General features: G+C 32.4%; 2 protein-coding genes across 2 annotated transcripts; one reads left to right on the top strand and one right to left on the bottom strand.

Moving 5' to 3' along the window:
- Positions 1-700: 700 nt before the first annotated feature.
- On the top strand, positions 701-4,828 carry LOC140860230 (serine hydroxymethyltransferase 7-like). The gene is made up of 4 exons (XM_073263137.1): positions 701-2,034; positions 3,078-3,483; positions 3,805-3,906; positions 4,176-4,828. Exons 1-4 carry the CDS (start codon positions 1,006-1,008, stop codon positions 4,397-4,399), a joined length of 1,761 nt encoding a protein of 586 aa, XP_073119238.1. The 5' UTR covers positions 701-1,005; the 3' UTR covers positions 4,400-4,828.
- Positions 4,829-14,752: 9,924 nt separating this feature from the next.
- LOC140866246 (potassium channel AKT2/3-like) lies at positions 14,753-20,768 on the bottom strand. The gene is made up of 11 exons (XM_073271192.1): positions 20,523-20,768; positions 19,094-19,312; positions 18,568-18,726; positions 17,912-17,969; positions 17,391-17,708; positions 16,961-17,200; positions 16,552-16,872; positions 16,095-16,283; positions 15,868-15,943; positions 15,227-15,790; positions 14,753-14,925 (listed from the first exon to the last, which is right to left on the bottom strand). The coding sequence occupies exons 1-11, from the start codon at positions 20,711-20,713 to the stop codon at positions 14,816-14,818; spliced, it is 2,445 nt and encodes an 814-aa protein (XP_073127293.1). The 5' UTR covers positions 20,714-20,768; the 3' UTR covers positions 14,753-14,815.
- Positions 20,769-21,660: the final 892 nt, after the last annotated feature.

The raw sequence follows: 21,660 nt of genomic DNA, 5'->3' as shown, positions 1-21,660 counted from the left end.
AAATATTTTTATATCAATTTATATTTTTTGTTGATGTTATTGTATTCATATATTATGTATTTTTTGTCTACTAGCTTGATGATACTTCTTCTTCATTAAAAAATTGCTAAACCGCCCAAAACCGTTTGAAACCGTCTTAAATCGCATATCTACATTTATATGAAAAACCGTAATCAGAAATTATATTTGAAACCAAACCGTGCATAACAATTCGATTTGAATTTTATAAAAATACCATCCAAAGTCCAAACCGCACCATAATACCTACAAGAGACTTTTTTCGATTATATATTTTATATAGTTTTTAAATTACTAAATATTTGAGAACACCACGAGCCATGTGTATTTATTCAGCTTAAAGTCATCGTTTGTATGCAGATTCATTATAAAATGTATTTTTATTGTAGTGAGTTTTTTATGTAAATTTTTTGACCATTAAAGTACTTATATATATATATATATAATGTTTAATTCTGATGACAATAATTATTATTGATGATATAGTAGAGATATAAAATAATAAAATAAGAAATTATTTAACAGCAATTTAACATACGACTATTTTAATGAAAAAAATTGTTAGGACCAACTATGTCTAAGAGAAGAAATTCAGACGATCGCCCCCCTGTCCGCTAAAACCGTCCAGATTCATCCGCCTCATTTATCTGTCGCCATTCATTGTCACCCGGGGAGTTTGAGAGTTGAGACTCGTAGTATAAAATCTCAATCTCACCACATTTCACCCTAGCTTGTTTTGTTTGCAACAGCTCCCTCTTTTCCACGAAATCTCTATACTTCTAACAAATCCCATTTTCATTAATTTCTATGGAATTTCCAGCTGTCGCCTCCGCCGTCCGCAGCCGTTGCAGTTCGTGTTGCTGTCGACTCTGTTGATGATTCTTCGCCTTTCTTTTTTTTTTTTGGCTTCCTTTTCGTTGTTGTGCTTCGATTTGAAACATAACCCACGTATATGCTTTGCTATTTTGCTACTTTTATGTTTTGGTAATGGATTTGACTCAGCGTCCGGCAGACAACGGTGTTACGCTGGGATTGCTATCTCACGTCTCAGGGACGGCAGAACAGGTGGATTGTAGACGGGGCTCGAAAAATTCCGGTGAATCTATAAACGGTTCGAGGGTCAGGAATTTTCTTGGATTCGCTGCCGTCGATCATACTGCAACTAAGGGACTGGCTAAAAGAGACGAGAACAATTCCAGTGAAAGCAACCATCTTGAAGACGGTGACGGGGACCACGAGGAGTTTCGTATCTTGGGTCATTCCATGACCTTGAAGCGTAAACGTGACTGCGATTCAGTAGTCGTCTCTAGGCCTTTTTCAAATGAGATTGAAACTCGTAGAACTGCGGTAAGAACTTGGGGGAATCAGAGCTTGCGAGATGAAGACCCGGATGTTTTCGGAATTATGGAGAAGGAGAGGCATAGACAATTCAAAGGGATCGAATTGATTGCCTCGGAGAATTTTGTGTGTAGAGCTGTACTGGAGGCGTTGGGGAGCCACTTGACTAATAAATACTCTGAAGGGATGCCTGGCGCGCGATATTATGGTGGGAACCAATACATTGATGATATTGAAAAACTCTGCTGCGAGCGAGCTTTGGCGGCGTTTAATCTTGATTCTGAATCATGGGGTGTGAATGTGCAGCCGTATTCTTGTACGTCAGCTAATTTCGCTGTGTATACCGGGCTTTTGCTTCCGGGGGATAGAATCATGGGATTGGATACGCCTTCTGGGGGAAACACGAGTCATGGGTGTTTTTTACCAAATGGCAGGAAAGTGTCGGGGGCGTCCATATTTTTTGAGTGTTTGCCGTATAAGGTTAATCCGCAGACAGGTTATGTAGACTATGAGAAGCTTGAGGAAAGGGTTCTTGATTTTCGGCCTAAGATATTGATTTGTGGCGGGAGTTCTTATCCTCGGGATTGGGATTACTCGAGGTTTAGACAGATTGCAGATAGTTGTGGAGCTGTTTTGTTATGTGACATGGCTCAGATTAGCGGTCTTATTGCTGCCAAGGTGAAAATCATATGCCCTTGTTATGATTTTGAAACTAGAATTGATATTGGCTCGCTTAAAATTTCTTGAGCTTGGTTTACATTTTAATTTTTCTTGTATCCATACTTTGTTGTCATGTATGTTTATTTGGTCTGTGTCTTCACATTTACCTTGTTTATTCTTCCGATTCTAAATTATATACTCTGAAGGTTGATGTCAGTTTTATGCCCATTGCATGCTTGCAATCCATGTGATATTATTGGATCTTAATCTTGCAGCGGAGTTTTTACTCACTTGAGAATTCTGCGTATTCTTGTAAGTGCTCCTTGTGCAAAGCAAAATTCAATGTAGCCGGCAAGAAACATCTTGCTATCGTTCATTGTGCAAGTGGTAGTCCTTCATGGGGTTTGGTTAACTTTGACTTGAGCACTTTTCCTTTATCCTATCTTCAGCTGCTATAAGAACCTTTTTATTTATTTCGTTCACATCTGATGCTCCTTCCTTGATACTATTGTCAGCCCCTATAAGAACCTGTTTATTTATTTCATTCACGTCTGATGATAGTGTTATATTATTCCGTTGTTGAGCTTTTTCTCCACACTGCCAACCCTGTTGAGTTTCAATTGCATATAATTTTAACAAGCTGTGGTTTGGATTGACGTGGGTTTCTATACGCAAGAACCCTGGTTTAATGTGTGTAGTTTGTTCTACTAACCAAACAAAGTTAGTTTCTTCTTTTCTGTATCCATACTGTCTTGCTTTATGGCTGAGTTGGAGCTGTTTGTACTTGGAGTAGTGTCCTGGATCACATACCGTAATATGCTATATGTAATTAATTGTTCTTTGTGCACTGGTTTCTTTGTCCTAGATGTATTGTTGATCGATTCTGTTGGTTGAAATTGGCTGCGTGGATGAGTTATTTTTGGGCTTTATATTGATGATAGCCTAACCAGCCCATTTGCTGTCCTTTCTCCATGTCAAATCTCTTTCTTGCTACTCAACCACTGTTGTTTATTGGGCATAATAACTTGATTTTAACCAGTGCTATGATCGTAAATATGCAGGAGTGTGCTAGTCCATTTGAATATTGTGATATTGTCACCTCAACAACCCACAAAAGTCTCCGTGGTCCTAGGGGAGGAATTATTTTCTACCGAAAGGGGCCAAAACTGAGGAAGAAAGACACGCCTTTGAATCAAGGTGATGGCAGTGACAGGTATGATTTTGAGGAAAAGGTGAACTTCGCTGTTTTCCCAGCTCTACAAGGAGGGCCTCACAATAATCATATTGCCGCCCTTGCAATTGCTTTGAAACAAGTGGCTACTCCTGAGTACAGGATGTACATGCAACAAGTGAAGAAAAATGCCCAGGCTTTAGGGGCGGCTTTATTGAGAAGAAATTGTAGATTGGTCACTGGGGGAACTGATAATCACCTACTGCTTTGGGATCTCAGAAATTTCGGATTGACCGGTATGTGTCTTTAAGCATGTTTTAATCATATTTCTCTTCATTTGACTTCCCACATCGTGTTGTTGTTATGTTCTTGTGTACCTTGTATTGGATCATATTTCCTTCTTTGGGAAAATTGTGAGTTCCACATTTGTCTTTTTTTTTTAAAAAAAAAAAGATCTCTTTTTCGATTAGTTCCTTTATCAGTACATGTTCCTTGTGCCATTTAAATTCAGTTGCATTGTTGTTGGTGTGTGGAGATTGTCTCTGAATTACTAGCTTCTGCTACTGGTGCTTTGACTCCACATCATGTATTAATCTTTTATAAATTGTGGATTGTAGGCAAAACTTATGAGACGGTGTGTGAGTTATGTCATATCACTCTCAACAAGGTCACAGTCTTTGATGACAACGGCAAAATCACCCTCGGAGGCGTAAGAATCGGTATGTCAATGATAGTTAATATCATGCAATACCCCATCCCCCACCCAACAATATTGAGTTGTGGAAAGAGGTGTCAGTAACACTAATTAAGTAACCTTCAATTAATGGACACTCTTACAACTTGGGTTGATATCTTTGCGAGTTGAGGATGGATACGAAGCCCTTCCTACCAAGGCCCGCTGCATGACATAAGTTAGGCTTCAGCTAATGGTGTGATCCGCTTTTCTTTCGCCGGAACTAATGATGGTTTTTCGTGTTTGTTTCTGTAGGCACACCAGCAATGACATCCAGAGGTTGCGTGGAGGCTGATTTTGAAACGATGGCTGAATTCCTTCTAAGAGCTGTACAGATTGCAAGTCTGGTGCAGAGAGAACATGCAAAACTACCTAAATCTTTTCTCAAGGAGCTTGAGAATAACCAAGAAATCGTTGAGCTGCGGACACAAGTACAAAATTTTGCAGCCCAGTTTGCCATGCCAGGATTCGATGTATGATTTCATGTGCTTGAACGTACTAACATGACAACGCCCCCTAATTCTTGCTATCATTATGATGGTGATTTTATCTGATCTTGGGGCTGTTCTTATGTGCTCAAATGGCCTTTTCCGACTGTTCTGCAACCTGGAGTTCTGCGTCCAGGCGTAAATCGCACGTATAAACAGGTAATTGAGCATGGCAACAGTGTACTGTGGCTGAAGAATTCTTCCGATATCTAATCGGTTTCGGTCCTCTGGGTAAATAATACGTGAAAATTTATATGCAATTGTATACACAGGGTCAAGTTTTTGTTTAGAAATGTTTCACTTTGTTTTTGTATTTGCCTGGTACAAAATAAGCAGAAGCACTTTCAGGTTCATACGATTCTTGTACTTTTCCCACAGTAAATGAAAATAATTTTCGTCTTTGTTTATGATATAATTTATAAGATTTTGAAAGGCAATTGCAATACTTTACACTTATCTGTTGATTTATCAATTGCTTTAACTTATATTAATTATAAATTTTTTCAGTTATATTCTTCATTCCATCTTTTTAGTTTCTTTGGTTATTTCAAAAATACAATTGCAAATCTTTTAAGCAACTAAAATATAAATGTAACTTTGATAAAATATATAATATATATATATATATAACTCATAAGTGTGTTACGTATTATTATTAAATACTACTAGCTATAGTAGCTAGGTCTCAAATTTGGTGTCTTCTTATTTCCCACTTTAATATGTTGTGAAAAAGTAAAAATTTATGATAAAAAGTAAAAACTTCAAAACTCAAAATATATCAAACTCTACACTTTATAATATTTTTCTCGCAACTCAATTGTATTTTTCATCACAAATGAAGACCTATTTTTTATAGATCTACTTTTGAGATTAGTCCAAAAATTAATACATCATCATCTACATCATCACACACTAATTTTCCACATTTTATAACTCAATATTCAACATTCAATATTTAATATTTAACATAATAATTATAATAATATATTTTTCAACACTCCTCCTTGTGATGATGATCGTGATATGATGACTATCTTCATTACGTGTTTTATATTGCCTCGTTAAAAACCTTCCTAGAAAAAACTCAGTGGGATAAAAACCATAGTAAGAAAAAAAGAGTGCAGCCACGTAATCTCTCCCTCATGTTAACATGAGTCATTCTTCACATATTCCGTATATTGCGCATCCCAATGTTATATATATGTTTTCTGAATATTGACGTAGGAAGTGACTTTGTGAAGAGATCTAATGAGTTCTCAATTGATTGAATGTAAAAGATATCAATATCTTTGTTCTTCTCAAGTTCTTGAGTGTAGACAAAGAATTTTGGGAGGATATGTTTGGTTCTATCACTTTTGATGTATCTTTATTTCATTTGAGCAATACATGCAGCATTATCTTCATATAGCGTCACAGGCTTCTTGTCTACTGATAATCCACAAGAAATTTGGATATGTTGTGTCACTGATTTTAGCCAAACACATTCACGGCTTACTTCATGTAGCGCAATAATCTCAGCGTGATTTGATGAAGTTGTTACGAGTGTTTGTTTCTGTGAACGCCAAGAAATCGATGTGCCTCAATGAGTAAATACATATCCGGTGCCTTATGTGGATCGGACAAATATCCAGCATCAGCATAACAATTGATACTTTGATTGGTGTCTTTTGAGTACAAAAGTCCCAAATCTGTCGTTACTCGTAGATAACGGAATATATGTTTAATTCCGTTCCAGTGCCTCTTTGTTGGATATGAACTGAATCTTGCCAATAAATTTACAGCAAAAGATATATCAGGTCTAGTGCAATTTGCAAGATACATAAGGGCACCAATTGCACTTAGATATGGTACTTCTGGACCAAGAATAACTTCATCATCTTCACATGGACGGAATGGATCCTTTTCTATGTTTAATGATATTACAATTATTGGAGTACTTAATGGATTTGATTTATCCATATTAAAACGTTTAAGGATCTTTTCTGTATAATTTGCCTGGTGAACAAAAAATTCCACATTCTTTTTGTTCGATTTGCAAACCCAGACAGTACTTGATTTTTCCAAGATCCTTCATTTCGAATTCTTCCTTCAAGTACATCATAACTTCTTGAATTTCTTTATTCGTTCCAATGATATTTAAATCATCAACATATACAGCAATAATTACACATCCGGATGTTGTTTTTTTTTTTTTTGATGAAAACACAAGGACATATTGGATCATTTACATGTCCTTTTTTCATCAAGTGCTCACTTAGCCGATTATATCACATTCGGCCGGATTGATTTAACCCATATAATGATCTTTGCAATTTTACAGAATAAAATTATCTGGGTTTTTGAACTTTGTGCTTCAGGAATCTTAAATTCTTCAGGGATTTTCATGTATATATCACTATCAAGTGATCCGTATAAGTAAGCTGTAACAACATCAATAAGACACATTTCTAAATTTTCAGACACTGCCAAACTAATCAAATATCGAAACGTAATTGCATTCATAACAGGAGAATACATTTCTTCATAATCAATTCCAGGCCTTTGAGAAAAATCTTGTGCAACTAGTCTAGCTTTATATTTGACTATTTCATTTTTTTCATTTTGCTTTCGAATAAAAACTCATTTGTATCCAACAGGTTTTACACCTTCAGGTATGAGGACTATAGGTCCAAAAACATTACGTTTATTCAGCGAATCCAATTCAACCTCGATGGCATCTTTTCATTTGGCCCAATCATGACGAGTTTTACATTCACCAAAAGATTTTGGTTCATGATACTCATTTTCATTTATGATGTCACAAGCTACATTATAAGAAAATATCTCATCAATATCTTCTATATCTTTTCGGTTCCATATTTTTTCAGTATTAATATAATTGATAGAGATTTCACGATTCTCGTCAGTTTGTGGTTCTGACACAATATTTTCATCATCAGGTTTTCTTCTGGAACATCATTTTCTATTTTATGATCATCGTGTTTCTCTATGCCTTTTCTTTTTCGAGGATTTTTATCCTTGGAACCGACTGGCCTTCCACGCTTCAAGCGTTTTATGACATCATGAGTGTCTTCAATTTGTTTATTTGGAATTTTAATTCGAGCAGGGGCATTTACAGCATGTATATATGATTTTGTTATCCCTTTTGTGTCTGCAAATGCATCTGACATTTGATTTGCAATTCTTTGCAAGTGCACAATTTGCTGTACATCTTTCTCACATTATTTGGTCCTTGGATCCAAATGTAACAATGATGGTACATATCATGTGATTTTTTTTTCGATGTGTTTTTTTTCTCCCCCTAACATCGAGAAGATTTCTTCATTAAAATGACAATCAGCAAAACGTGCTGTAAACACATCGCTTGTCTGAGGGTCAAGATATCGAATGATTGATGGGCTATCATAACCGATATAAATACCGATTTTTCTTTGAGGACCCATTTTTTATCGTTGAGGTGGTGCAATAGGCACATACACCATACATCCAAAATTCTCAGATGAGAAATATTTGGTTCTTTACCAAATGCAAGCTGCAATGGGGAGAATTTATGATATGCACTTGGTCTAATGCGAATTAATGTCGCAGCATGTAAAATTGCATGTCCCCATATAGAAATAGGGAGTTTTGTTCTCATAATCATTGATCTAGCAATCAGTTGTAGACGTTTAATCAATGATTCAGCTAATCCATTCTGTGTATGAACATGAGCAACATGATGTTCAACAGTAATTCTCATTGACATACAATAGTCATTGAAAGTTTGGGAAGTAAATTCTCCAGCATTATCAAGTTTTATTTTCTTGTTTGTATAACCGGGAAATTGATTTCGCAATTTTATTATTTGAGCCATTAATCTTGAAAATGCCACATTTCGAGTTGAAAATAAGCATACATGTGACCATCTGCTAGAGACATCGATCAATACCATAAAATATCGAAATGGTCCACATGGTGGATGAATTGGCCCACAAATATCACCCTGAATACGTTCAAGAAATATGGGTGATTCTGTTTGGATTTTAGCTGGCGATGGTCTTATAATAAGTTTTCCAAGAGAACATGCTTTACATTGAAACTTATTATTCTGAAAGATCTTCTGGTCTTTCAATGGATGACCATGCGTATTTTCAATAATTCTTCGCATCATTATTGAACCAGGATGTCCCAATCGATCATGTCAATTGGTTAATATTGAAAAACTATTAACCACCATATTTGATTCGATTGGCCTTATATGTGTATAATGCAATCCAGTAGGGAGCATTGATAATTTTTCAACCACATATTTCTTTCTTGATTTATATGTGGTAAAACACATATATTTCTGATTTCCATCAGTTATCGTCTCAGTATCATGTCCATGAGAATATATGTCATTAAAACCCAACAAATTTCTTTTCGATTGTGGTGAATATAATGCATCATTTATCAGAAATTTTGTACCATTTGGTAACAAAAATTGTGCTTTACCACAACCTTCAATCAAGTCTACAGGACCTGATATTGTATTCACCATTGTTTTTGTTGGTTTTATTTTCAAGAAATATCTTTCATCTCGCAGAATAGTGTGCGTTGTACCACTATCCGGTATGCAAATTTCCATGATATTATTTCCATGTTTGCTCATAGCATTTTCATACTTCAAAAAAATGCAGTAAAGAAAATCAAGGATAATATATATATGCAAAATATAGCATGTTTCATAAGAATGCATGAAAAATATAGCATGTTACATTCAGTCCCACCAATATATTAATCAATGCTCTCGAAATCATTTGAAAAAATCGGCAGCATTGAAATAAGTTGAACCACTTAAATGGTTACTGTTTTCAACAAAATTGGTCTCTTTTTCTTTCCTCTTTATCGATACTTTAAAGAGCTTACATAAGTGTTCAAGGGTACGTGATCAATGTCTTGAAGTGCCACATTTATAACAAGCACTCTCATATCTTTTTGAGTGATTTTTATTTTCACTCATATTTTCATGCTGCCTTTTTGGGTGGTTCGTGACGTTCTTTTGAAATTAGTTATTGAAGTAACTATCTCGATTATTTTCATATTCATGGCCGTGACCACGACCGCGATCATTTCTACGTCCACGTTCATGACCACATCCTCGACCTCAACCAAAATCTAGTTTATGCCTTTGATTTTGGTTTTCATTTTTTACTTACGACATTTGCTTCTGAAAATGTCATAGATACATTGGGTCGGGATTTATGATTTCTCATTAACAATTCTTTGTTTTTTTCTAGTGATATCGAGAGAAATGAATTTAAACTTTGTCAAATTTGACATGGTGGTACTAGAAAAATAACAATGCATTTTATAAGTTAATTTCCATTAATATGACAATACAAAATAATGGATAAACGACGAGTACAAGTATGTTTAAAAATAGATGAAAAGTGTGCGGTGGATAATCTTCGGTGAGTACAAGACTCGTGAGCATGATGATCATAATCGTTATGAAAAATAACCTTAGAAATGCCATCATCTTCATCTTCGAAAAAAACCGAGGAGAAAATATTTTGAAAGAAAGAATGAATTTTGGTGTGATTGAAAATGAGTTTGAGTGAACATATTTATAGGCCAAAAACTAGCCGTTTTGTTACCGTTTGTGACCGTTGGGGGTAAGAAAAAAAATCGAGTATGTGTTGAATAAAAATTCGTGATAATCATGTGATGCATATAATGATAATCATAATTAAATAATTATGTATATCATATCACATTATTATAAGTTTGGTGTCATAGACATCCTTGTATATAATAATATGATATTATACGAATATGATTAGTATATATACACAATAATATATATCATATCACGTTATTATAAGATCAGTGTTATAGACAACCTTTTATATAATAACATGAAATTATATATTAATACAGTTAGTATATATACATAATAAATATATATATCATATCACGTTATTATAAGGTCAGTGTCATATCCAACCTTTTATATAATAACATGAAATTATATATTAATACAGTTAGTATATATACATAAAAAAATATATAAAAAATAAAATAAATATACTTACTTGTTGAATATTTTTGTCTTCTCTTTGTGTTTTGGAGCATCGGAAATTATAGAGAACCTTCAAGCGATCGTGTTGATAACGTGTTGTCAAAAAATAAAAATTTATGGTAAAAAGTAAAAACTCCAAAACTCAAAATATATCAAACTCTACACTTTATAATATTTTTCTCTCAACTCAATTGTATTTTTCATCACAAATGAAGACCTATTTATAGATCCACATTTGAGATTAGTCCAAAAATTAATACATCATCATCTACATCATCACACACTAATTTTCCACATTTTACAACTCAATATTCAACATTCAACATTCAACATTCAATATTCAACATAATAATAATATATTTTTCAACAATATATGAATTTTAAGCTAATTCATTTTTTTATTGAATTCAGCTAATTCATTTTATAATTGCCATATTGATGCGCTCTAACTGATGGACACATTTAATTCGATTTTAAAGATAGTAATCCAAATCAAAATAAATAGGAAGTTATTGTAAACAAAATAAATAAAAATGTTTGAAAAACTATTTAATAAAGAATCAAAAGTTTTCAAAAAAAAATTTTAAAAAATAAAAAATCGAAAGTAATTTTTTTTTTGAGAATAAGAATCAAAAGTTATAGCTATATATTAAAAAATATTTGACCGAGTCTATTTTCTCAAATATCCCTTAGGGAATTTTTTTTTTAAATGACACTCTCGGTGTATTTCAAATACACTTGTGAAGGTTAATTTTTTGGGAATATAGTCAAAATAGTCCTGTAAGTTTGCTCATTTTGTGTTTTGGTCCTCTAAGTATTTAATTTTGGGTTTTGGTCCTATAAGTTAAGTTATAATTGGTTTTTAGTCCTTTCTTAGAGTGTTTGACGTGACATAAAAAAATGATAATGTGACAGCTAAAAATGTTTATGTGACATTGAAAAATGATGACGTGTCTGTTATGACATCAACAATTAAATTCTATGTTTTCAAAGTCGGAATGTACCGACCGGTTTGACCCGAAACCGGTCACTGATTTGATCTGAAAAACTTCCAAAAATCGTTTTAACGGTTGAACCAACAGAACTGGTCAAAAACCGAAAATTTGGTTTTTCGAATTTTTTTTGAAAAATTAGTTTTTTATTTAAAACCCTTAATTTAATATTTTATTATATATATACATCATTATTTAAAAAAAATTTCTTCGTTAAAAATATTATTTATTAATATTAGAGTTTATAATTTTTTTGAATATATTTGTATAGTTATTTAGTTTTCAAACTAAGATAAATATAAATATATATATATATATATATATATATATATATCTATTTATATAAAAATTTTAGGTTTTTATAATTTAAAATATATTATTAATTATATTATATTATATAAACGATTTTTCGATCCAAACGTTCGGTTAAAATAGTCCAACCAGTTGGACCGTTTTTTTAAGTTAGATCGGTTTGATCACCGGTCCGATTATTAAAACATTGCTTAAATGAAAAAGAACTAAAAACCAAAATATAACTAAACTTATAAGAGCAAAACCCAAAATTGAATATTTACATGATCAAATCACAAAACAAGCAAACTTACAGGACTATTTTGACTATTATCCCTAATTTTTTTAAAAAATATTTTTCACCTTGTCTATTTTCTCAAATATACCTATATATATACTATATTAATACCATTTAAAAAAATTATATATTAATACCACATCCGTTTTCTTTTTCTTTTTTGTTTTTTTTATTAATCTTGAAGAAAGTAATATAATAAAAAGATATCAAATTGCAATCCAAAATGTGGAACATAATTTTCCAGTTAATTCCATTACAAATATAAGAAACCCAAATTATCTATGACAACTACAAAGTAATAAGAAATTGTGGGAATAGTAAAATACTCTTTAAATGTAATGGAAAAAGAAAGGAAACATTATTATAATGGAGCATCTATAGAAAATAAAAGAAAACAATTATTATTAATTATGAGAAACAAAGAAATTTCTCCATGGCAAAGTAAAAGAAAACTGCACCTGATTTGACTTTAGCACTGCTCTAAACTCTAAAGTAAATAAATGAATAATTTCGAATGTCTGGTTTAGCTCTTACTTATTTATGTTGATGTCATTTTTTTTAATAAAAAAACTGCACACGAAAATTTTAACATCATATTTTGTTATATTTTAATTTTTATTAAAATATTTAAATTATTCCATGAAAAATATGAGTGTAAAATGAAAGAAAAAAAAAGCATAAAAAATTTTGACACTTGGAAAATTATCTGTTCTCGTTTAACAGGGAAATATCAAACCAATTTGGGTTCAAACTTCCAAGAGAGTTATGTTTAATTTGTACATTCTATAAAATGATTCATACTCCATCTTAATTATATAGTTTAGAGTACTTTGTTTTTCGCATATATTGAAAATGTGCAATGCTATATGTACAATAAATTTTGTACAACAAATCTTACAACACAATGTAAAAATTATATATATCAAAATCTCACGATAAATTGAATACGAAATCTCAAGATAAAATAGCAAATCTCACGATATAATTGTTGTAAATATCGTTGTACACGATATTTGTTGTACCTTTAGCATTATCCATTGAAAATAAACAAGTGAAAAATGCAGAAGTTTTTTTTAAAATACAAATCATGGAGTTAGTGAAAAGTTTTTAGTGAAATAGTAGATAGAAAAAAGTAATTGTGAAGAAAAAGGATAAAGCAAGAAGAAAAGATGGTTTCATATAGTTAGTTTTTATAAACATCTCAAGTATTATAAAATAGTAAATACATGAAAAGTTGATTATAAATTTTGGAGGGACAAAAAAAAAAGAAACAAAAACTATATAATGAACATTTCCGCAATATAATTTTAGTTATTTTTGGTCAAGCACTCGGGAGAAAGATTAATGTTAGTTAATCATTATTCATTATAAATGATTCTCGAAATCTCGTGGACATTAAAAAGTGGGAATTTGATCAAATGTAGGTTGAAATGAACCGATTCGCACAACACCATATGATGTGTGACAGTAATTTTGGTAACAAAATTAAATTGTTTAAGATTTGATTTTGCTAAATTTTTTATTTTTCCATTTCACGTTCTAAATTTAAAATATTTTACTTGATATTATTACGTAGATTTGTACATAATTTTTATTTCTTAGAAATAATAATTGATAATGATAAAATTACATATAAAAAATTAATATTGTTATTCTTTTGCTGATGTAAAATAACAGTCATTTGATGAAATTGAAAATTAAAAAATGTGTACTTGAGGAAAAAAAACGGATAAAAAATAATTTTGGTAATAAATTCAACAGGAATTTAATATCTAATTATCCTTCAAATTAATTTTTTTAACTCAAGCTAATAAGAACTTGTTAAATAATAAAAAATTATCATTATATAATAATATTTAATTTTAAAATCATTAATTTATCTTAATATAACTAAATTATATATATATATATATATATATATTATTTCATATAAAATAAATTTAACAAGAATTTAATAGTTAAAAAATTTACCCTTTAATTAATTTTTTGAAGTCAAGCTAATCATTAATTTATCAATTGGAATATTCTATCAACTTATGAAAGAGAATTTTTTTTTGTAATCTCCAAATATTAAAATTTAAATTTGCAATAATGAATCATTAAAATAATCGAATGTGGAAACATAAAAAAACGTTAATAAAGCCAAGTACTCTTAAACAATTACCATAAATTAATTTTGTTACCAAAATTATTCCCACAGCATATGGTGCTGTGGGGAGTCCCACTGTAGGGGACAAACTATGTCTTCCTCCTAAAAGAAAGAAAAATGAAATGCCAAAAAAAAATAAAAAAAAATTCCAAAAATTTAAATAACACAAATAAAATATATAAAAAATAGCCTAAAAAATTTAAATAATATATTTATATTTTAAAGAAGAAATTTGTATGGTAGTGCAAAAATTATCAATATAAAAGTATAAATTATAACAAAAAAATTACACAATAAAATTTGAGATGATAAAAAAAACTAGTACATATATATAAATTAAAATGTATTAAAAAATAAAAATAAAACAAAACAAAACAAAAAGTTATAAAATGTAAATAAAGAATTAAAATATATTTAGAAAAAAAAGGAAAATGCTGCTGTGGTGTCGTTTTGACACCACAGCATCCCCCACTGTGGCCCTTGCCACAGTAGGAATCCATTCCCAAATAAAAAGTGCTAGCAGCTCATTATATTCTTGCGAGTGCAAATTTAAGTTATCGCAACACTTTGATAAGGTCATGAATGGGTAAACAAGAAACTTTATACTTATTTTGTTCATCAGATGCTCACCAAATCAGACTATAAACACCTTATCATTATCTCTTATCACTTCCATTGAGTCGATCTCAGCGCCTTCTTCATTAGATAATGATGCATTAGTGGCATCAAATCCGAATTTTCGACCTGCCGGAATCGTTGAAATCAGATTGAACAACCCTTTTCAACACTCAAATTCATCAAGCTATGCTTCAACTGCATAAAACAATGCATATATGTGTATATATATAAATACGGGTAATGCTACATGTACATTAAAGGTTACACGTTGGGTTACACATTGCACTTGAAATTACATGATTATCCTACATGTATTTTTGAAAGATTTTTTTCAAATAAAATGCATGGATAACCATGTAATTTCAAGTGCAATGTGTAAACCAACGTGTAACCTTTCAATGTACATGTAGCATTACCCAGTAAATACCTGCAACACTCTTGAGCTCAGCCACTGAGCTTGGCAACCTGATCAACCTCCCCCGCTCGGCGCAGCGACCTTTTCGACAGTTTTCGGGATTTCCTCTGTATATGATGATCCTCCAAGAGCATTGCAACTTGGAAGTTTCCCCATTGCATCTCGGATCGTTTCCTCCTGATGGAACAACGTCTCGTTTCGATGTCATGGGCACGGCCACGCGACGTCCTGCCTCGAATTCTTGAAGAATTTCGTTGGAGTCCAATAGAGAAAACTTCTTTTTAACCATTTCATCAGCTTCAGCTCCATTTATCAGAAGAAACTTCATCATTTCCACATGGTTTTCTATGTTTGCAACCTGAATCGGAGTCGTCCCAGAGCTATTCTTGGAGTCCACATGAAATCCATGTTCCAGTAAATCTTTCAGCACAAAGAAGTTATTTCTTTTTGCAGCTGTAGACAAAAGGTCACCGGCTACATGAAGATCAGAGATGGAAGCCCAATGGTACAGAGTATCGAATGTGGAATGTTGCTTCGCGGCTATGGCGTCCCATAAAGCCGTGTTTCCCTTAGAATCTGTCGTAATAAATCTTTTACTTCCTACCAAAATCAAAGATTATGTGCCAATTCAGACAAAAGGGCTGTACTTTTACCTCTCAGATGTAAGCTACAAGCATGCTTCAGCAGCACCAAAACGCAGTCTTCGTGCCCCTTTGAAGCTGCTATATGCTGTTGTTTTTTTCGCAAAAACGGTCGTATACAAGATTCCAAATCCAGAGCATATTCCATACATTTTATTAGTACTTAATTCTAATGTTTGTTTGCCAACATAAATCACAACAAACACAAAGATTTGGTTTCGAGTTTTCGAGAAACATACCAAGGGGGTCCTTCCATTAATGTCTCCAACATCAGGGTCGAATCCTGAATCGAGTAACTCATCGAGAAACAAAGCATTTCCGGTACAAGCTACACTCAGCAAACTAATCGACATGTTAGAGCCACGATTGTCTTCTACATCTTCAAGAAACGAATCGCGAATATGTAAATCTTGGAGCATTTTGTGATGCTGAAACAATGTATGTTACCACGTAAATATACATTGGTTTTCCAAACCAAATCTGGTTATTACTGGAGTGATATGAAGGCAACATGTCGATTTTTCGAGCAACAGAATGAGCTATATATACGGAGTAAAGACTACATCTTAGTTACAGGGTTGGATTATAGGGAACATATAAGGTCCTAATTAAGTTGATACCTTATATTCAACCAGTTATCTTGTATTTGAGATTAATTATGCATAATATTTTGGTAATATATACTTGTCAACCAACCTGAAGAAAGTTTTTAGCCATGGTTACATAATCCTTCTCTCTGGTACTCTTCGCTGCTTCAGTGAGTAAGCTTGTTTTGAACCTGAGCAGCTGCGAAATCGTCTTGGTTCGGTATGTAAACTTCTGAGGACTAAAACAAAATGCTCCAAATTCTCCAAAGATGTCTCCGGATTTGAAAACCCAAAAAACCTGTTCTTTCTCCGTCTCACATTCCATCATTTCTACTTCTCCAGACACGATAACATAGATATCATCTGATGCCTCGTTCTGTACTATAATGTCCTCTCTTGGAGGTACATATTCTGCTTTCATATCCGCAATCTGATCAATCCAAACATAATTTTAAAGAAACGCTTTTCAAATTTCAAGAGATTGTGAGAATCTTGCATTGTCATGCAAGTTTGCATACCAGGAGAAGTAGAACCTCCCTCGAAACGCCACGGAAGAGGTAAACCTTCTCAAGAGTAGGCAAGAACAAATGCTGCTGGATGCTTAGACATAACGTTTTCGGGAGCTGTTCGATGAGCTGCTGCTGGTTCAATCTCTCTGCTTTGAATCTCAGGCACATATAAGCCAGTATTTTCCCTTTCAATCTCGGTGGCAACCGGTTCCGGGACACGAAACTTGATGTGGCCTCAATGCTGTTTCTCTAACAAAAGCCAAAAACAGATAACTCTTAACCTCCCTATATATTCTGGAAATTTCCAAGAAATGTGAAGCTGACACTTTCCACAATTCCATGTGAGAAAAGGTAATACAATAATAACTACTTCAGATCACTTGTATAATAAAAAGCTTTCTCTACAAAAAATGTTTGTAGCTAAGACAAGAAAACTCACAAATTCCATGGTTCTCCGCGTGCCCTCGACTACCAAGTTAGTCATGTTACCGATGATGTAAGACGTCAAGCCGAGATTCAAGAGCATGTAGAGGATGATGAAAGCCATTTCTAAAGAGTTGACAGCATGGATATCCCCATAGCCAACTGTGGTCATTGTGGTGATGGACCAATATAGGGCTGAAATGTATCTAATCTCAAGGCTTTCGTTCTTGAAATTTGGATTGGAAGATCCAATCCATGTGTTTTCTTCGTTTGGATATCGGTCCGCTAACAAGTAGGCCACACATGCAGCACAATGCACTAGCAGAAGTGTTACCTACAACCAGATCATCGATATTTAATCAGATGCATAAAACCAAGATTAATTTTGTGTGGAATACATATATACATACTGTGGCACAGAGAATCTACATGTTTAATTACAGGAAAATGTAAATTAGATATACATCTGAATATTAGTTGTTGTTTTAATTAATAATATTGGATGAAGATTAATTAGTTGTTTTGTGGTACACTTACAAACAAGAGTCTTGCACATCTGACCCAAAAATAGCTGAACCTGATATCCTTTTCAATCCTGCAATAAAGGTAGCGCATGCATGCATGTAATATTTAGGAAGCATATTATATAAGCTCTACACGAGGTTAAGCTATGTATTGTTGTATTATATTATGGGGACAACTGTATTGTTGCTATATATATCTATATTGTTGTTTTTGCCATTTTGGTGATTTGTCTCATCGGATTTCAATTTTTCAGTCATTTTCGACCATCGAGAATGCTACAGCACTACATCAATTCCGTATTAGTGTCACATCAGCGTCATGTTCGAAAAATTGCTAAAATTGTAAGAAAAACAAAAATAATAGGGTAGAAATGAAATTTGATCAGATGTATAAATTATTAAAATCCAAAAAGACAAACACATGCATATTCCCTTTATAATGTTTTAAAATGTAAAAAAAATATATATCTTAGAAAGTGATCACATGCATGGTACGTACGTATATATATGCTACTGTTTTATTTGTTAATCGAAAAATTCTTCATATCCGAAATAATACTTTTCAAGCTAATTTTTTAAAATGCTATATAGATTTTACATCGATACAATATTCAAAAAAAAAGTTTATATTTGGAGATATTGTTGACTTGTTGGTCCATCAAAACGAACCTGGTAAAAAACGAGTTGACTCGACGGAGACGCCACAATCGAAAGACTCCTAGGGCGGAGTAAGCGACGGAGAGTTGATGCTTGCCGGAAATCAAGAAAGCTATTGTCTCAAATGGGATTGTTGAGAGAGCATCCATTATAAACCAAGTTGATAGGTACCTAATGTCGTTACCAAAGTTTTGCAAACTTTTCACCATGCATGTATATATATTTATCTCTCAAATAAAAAAAAGGATTTAAATATAAAAATTAAAAACTATATACATATGTAAAATATTTAAATGGGTAAGCTATAATTTTCTTTTAAAAAAAAAATAGAATTTGTACCTATCACAAGTCACAATAGGATTATTACTATAAATACTAATCTCTCATTTGGGTAATATAGGAAGTTTCTATATGTCTCCCAAAATTACAATTAATTAATCCCAAGCAACGATATGATTTTATTAAAATAAAATAAAAGGATAAAAATCTACATAAATTTTGAATGGAAAAAAACAAACAAACAAACATCAAAACGAACCTTGTAGCAATTTTTCTTGAATCTCTAACCAATAGTTGTGTTTTTGGGTCAACATACGCGACGAAAAACGTCAATACGATATCGATCGCGAAAAAAATGTCCACGACGTTGTCTGCTATGTATAGTGGTGTGCTTGGATCGGATTTTAGAAATGCCATTTGAAAGAGAGATACCCACGCAAAGTATGCCACCAAAACTACCATTACTGTCTCCCAACACCTACAAAGTAAAAACTGTGTTATATATGTTGTTTATTTTTTTTTAATGAAGTTGGAATCCGTAGCTGTTACTCTTTGGTGTGTATTGAATAAATTAACCTTCGGACTAACACAATAGTCTGCAAAGCACGCTAGCTAGGCAAACAACACTGGATAAGCCATGTGCGACATGCTCGTCCGAGAAAACTATTGATGAGGGAATCTGCTAATCATTTGTTAAAATAAGATCTTTTGAAAAAGTACCTACCCCTTACGTTTTTTAAAACAACTTATAAGTTGTCAAACAGCTTATTTTGACTGCTTATAAGCTGTTTTTAAAAAAATTTACCAAACAAAAATTTAGAGCTTAAAAGCTCTAAAACAACTTATAAGTTGTTTGAAAGAGCTTTTAAGCTCTGCTAAACACCCTCTAAATCCAGAGCTAAATTAGGAATTTGGGGAGGAATTATAGTATTTTAAGTGAGGAAAATTAACCATAATTTTTTTTTAAAAAAATTCACACACATAATTTTTTTTTAGTTTAATTACCGAGGGACGAAAAGCAGAAGTTTTTTCCATTTTTTTTGGGGGATCAACGCCTTGCGGTCCTTGCCGTCAATACAACACAAACAAAACTCTTTCGATTGATAGTTCACCTTTTACTATGTACGTTCTTAATTATTAGTGCATGTCCACAAAAACACGTGAAAATTTGTATTTTATAATTTATCTTCGGAAAACTATAATATTAACTTTATATGTGTGTCCCTCGGCAATTTAGTAGTCTATGTTGTCGATTTTTACTCTAGTACTCTATCTTTGCTATATTTTTTAATAATTTTAATCTTTTTTTCAACATGATATATGTTGATGCATGTGTCACCAATGTGACACCAACGAGATTCCACATGGAAGTTGATGTGTAATTGTGACATCAACACATTCAATGAAAAAAAATTAAAATTACCAAAAAATTAAAGATTGAGGCTAAAATGTGAGCGATACAACATAAAAGATCAAAATCGCAAAACTAACACACATATATAAGACCAAAATTAAAATTCTCTAGCTCATTAATTTATCTTCCTGAAATTTGCTCTATAACTAGTAAAAATAAATGAGTCGTCGGCAATTACGTACTTCATAACTATAATTCATTTTCCGGAGAATTTCATTTACTATAAACAATCACTCTAGCTAGCTAACTAATTGCGAGAATATATATATTTTACCTGTATCTTGAATCCATGGGGGAGATAGTTCTTCCATCGGAATCATTAAGGTGTGAAGTGTAACAAGTACCCAATGGGGGGACAATAATCTTTGAAAGATTCTTGAGATCGAGACCCTCTGTTGAGCTTTTAGCTTCTTCAATATTAATATTCACTCCCTTTCCCTCTTCATTTTTCTTGGAGTAGTCCATTAATTTTCGTTCATTAATCCGCAGAAAACAAAGAAGTTTATATAATATATTTGTGTAGTAAGTATGTATGTATGTATCGATAAGTATATATGGTGGCATATATAATGGATGTGATATCGATTCTTGGAATTGTACGGGGTACTAGTATAATTATGTATGCTATGGTTACGTAGGTATAGTGGCCAAATAGTGGGATCATATGGGATTGATTGATTGATCCTTAATTTTATGATGATAAGGAAAGGGGCGTTCAGTGGGCATGTACATTTTTTTTTTTTTTGGTTTTGTTTTTACCAAGTATATATGATATATGACATTTGCTAGAATTTATAATACTCAATAAATCGCAATTAGTTCGTACAATACACGGCAAATTTCGTTTTATATTTATTCAATTAATTAATCTGTATATATATTTCTTCTCCCGTTAAAAAAGATGGATTCAAAATAAAGAATATTTGTACCTCTTGAGCTCTTAGTTAAATAGTTAATTACTTCGCTGCATGATCCCTGAAAACAAGTCTTGGGATATATATGGTTCATTTCCGCACTTTTTTTCTGGACATCCATCAGTAATTATATTAGTAAATTCTACATACACGGAGTGGCCCCTTATAAATATTTCAGTATTAACAGTTTAACATTAAAAAAAATCGTTTTGTAAAGACAATTTCCAAAGAAGTCTTTACAGAATGGCATCAATTATTTATAAATCCCTCGGTGAGATGGATTTTGTATCTGATCAGAACTGAAAGTAAAATTTATATTTTCAAAAATAATATTTTTTCCTTCAAACAATTGGATCGGGAAATTTGATTCCGCCTGCTATGAAATACGATAAAATCTTGATTCTGCTACCAAAGTTTATACTAAAGACCAAGGATTTTGTGAAATTCATAATTGTACCTTAGACAAATTCGTAGAATGAAAGCAACAAGAGCACACGC

This window comes from Henckelia pumila, chromosome 4 (genome assembly GCF_033568475.1).
Source record: "Henckelia pumila isolate YLH828 chromosome 4, ASM3356847v2, whole genome shotgun sequence".
NCBI lineage: Eukaryota > Viridiplantae > Streptophyta > Magnoliopsida > Lamiales > Gesneriaceae > Henckelia > Henckelia pumila.
Note: the sequence above shows the minus strand (reverse complement) of the source record. Positions and strands in the feature narration are given on the sequence as shown.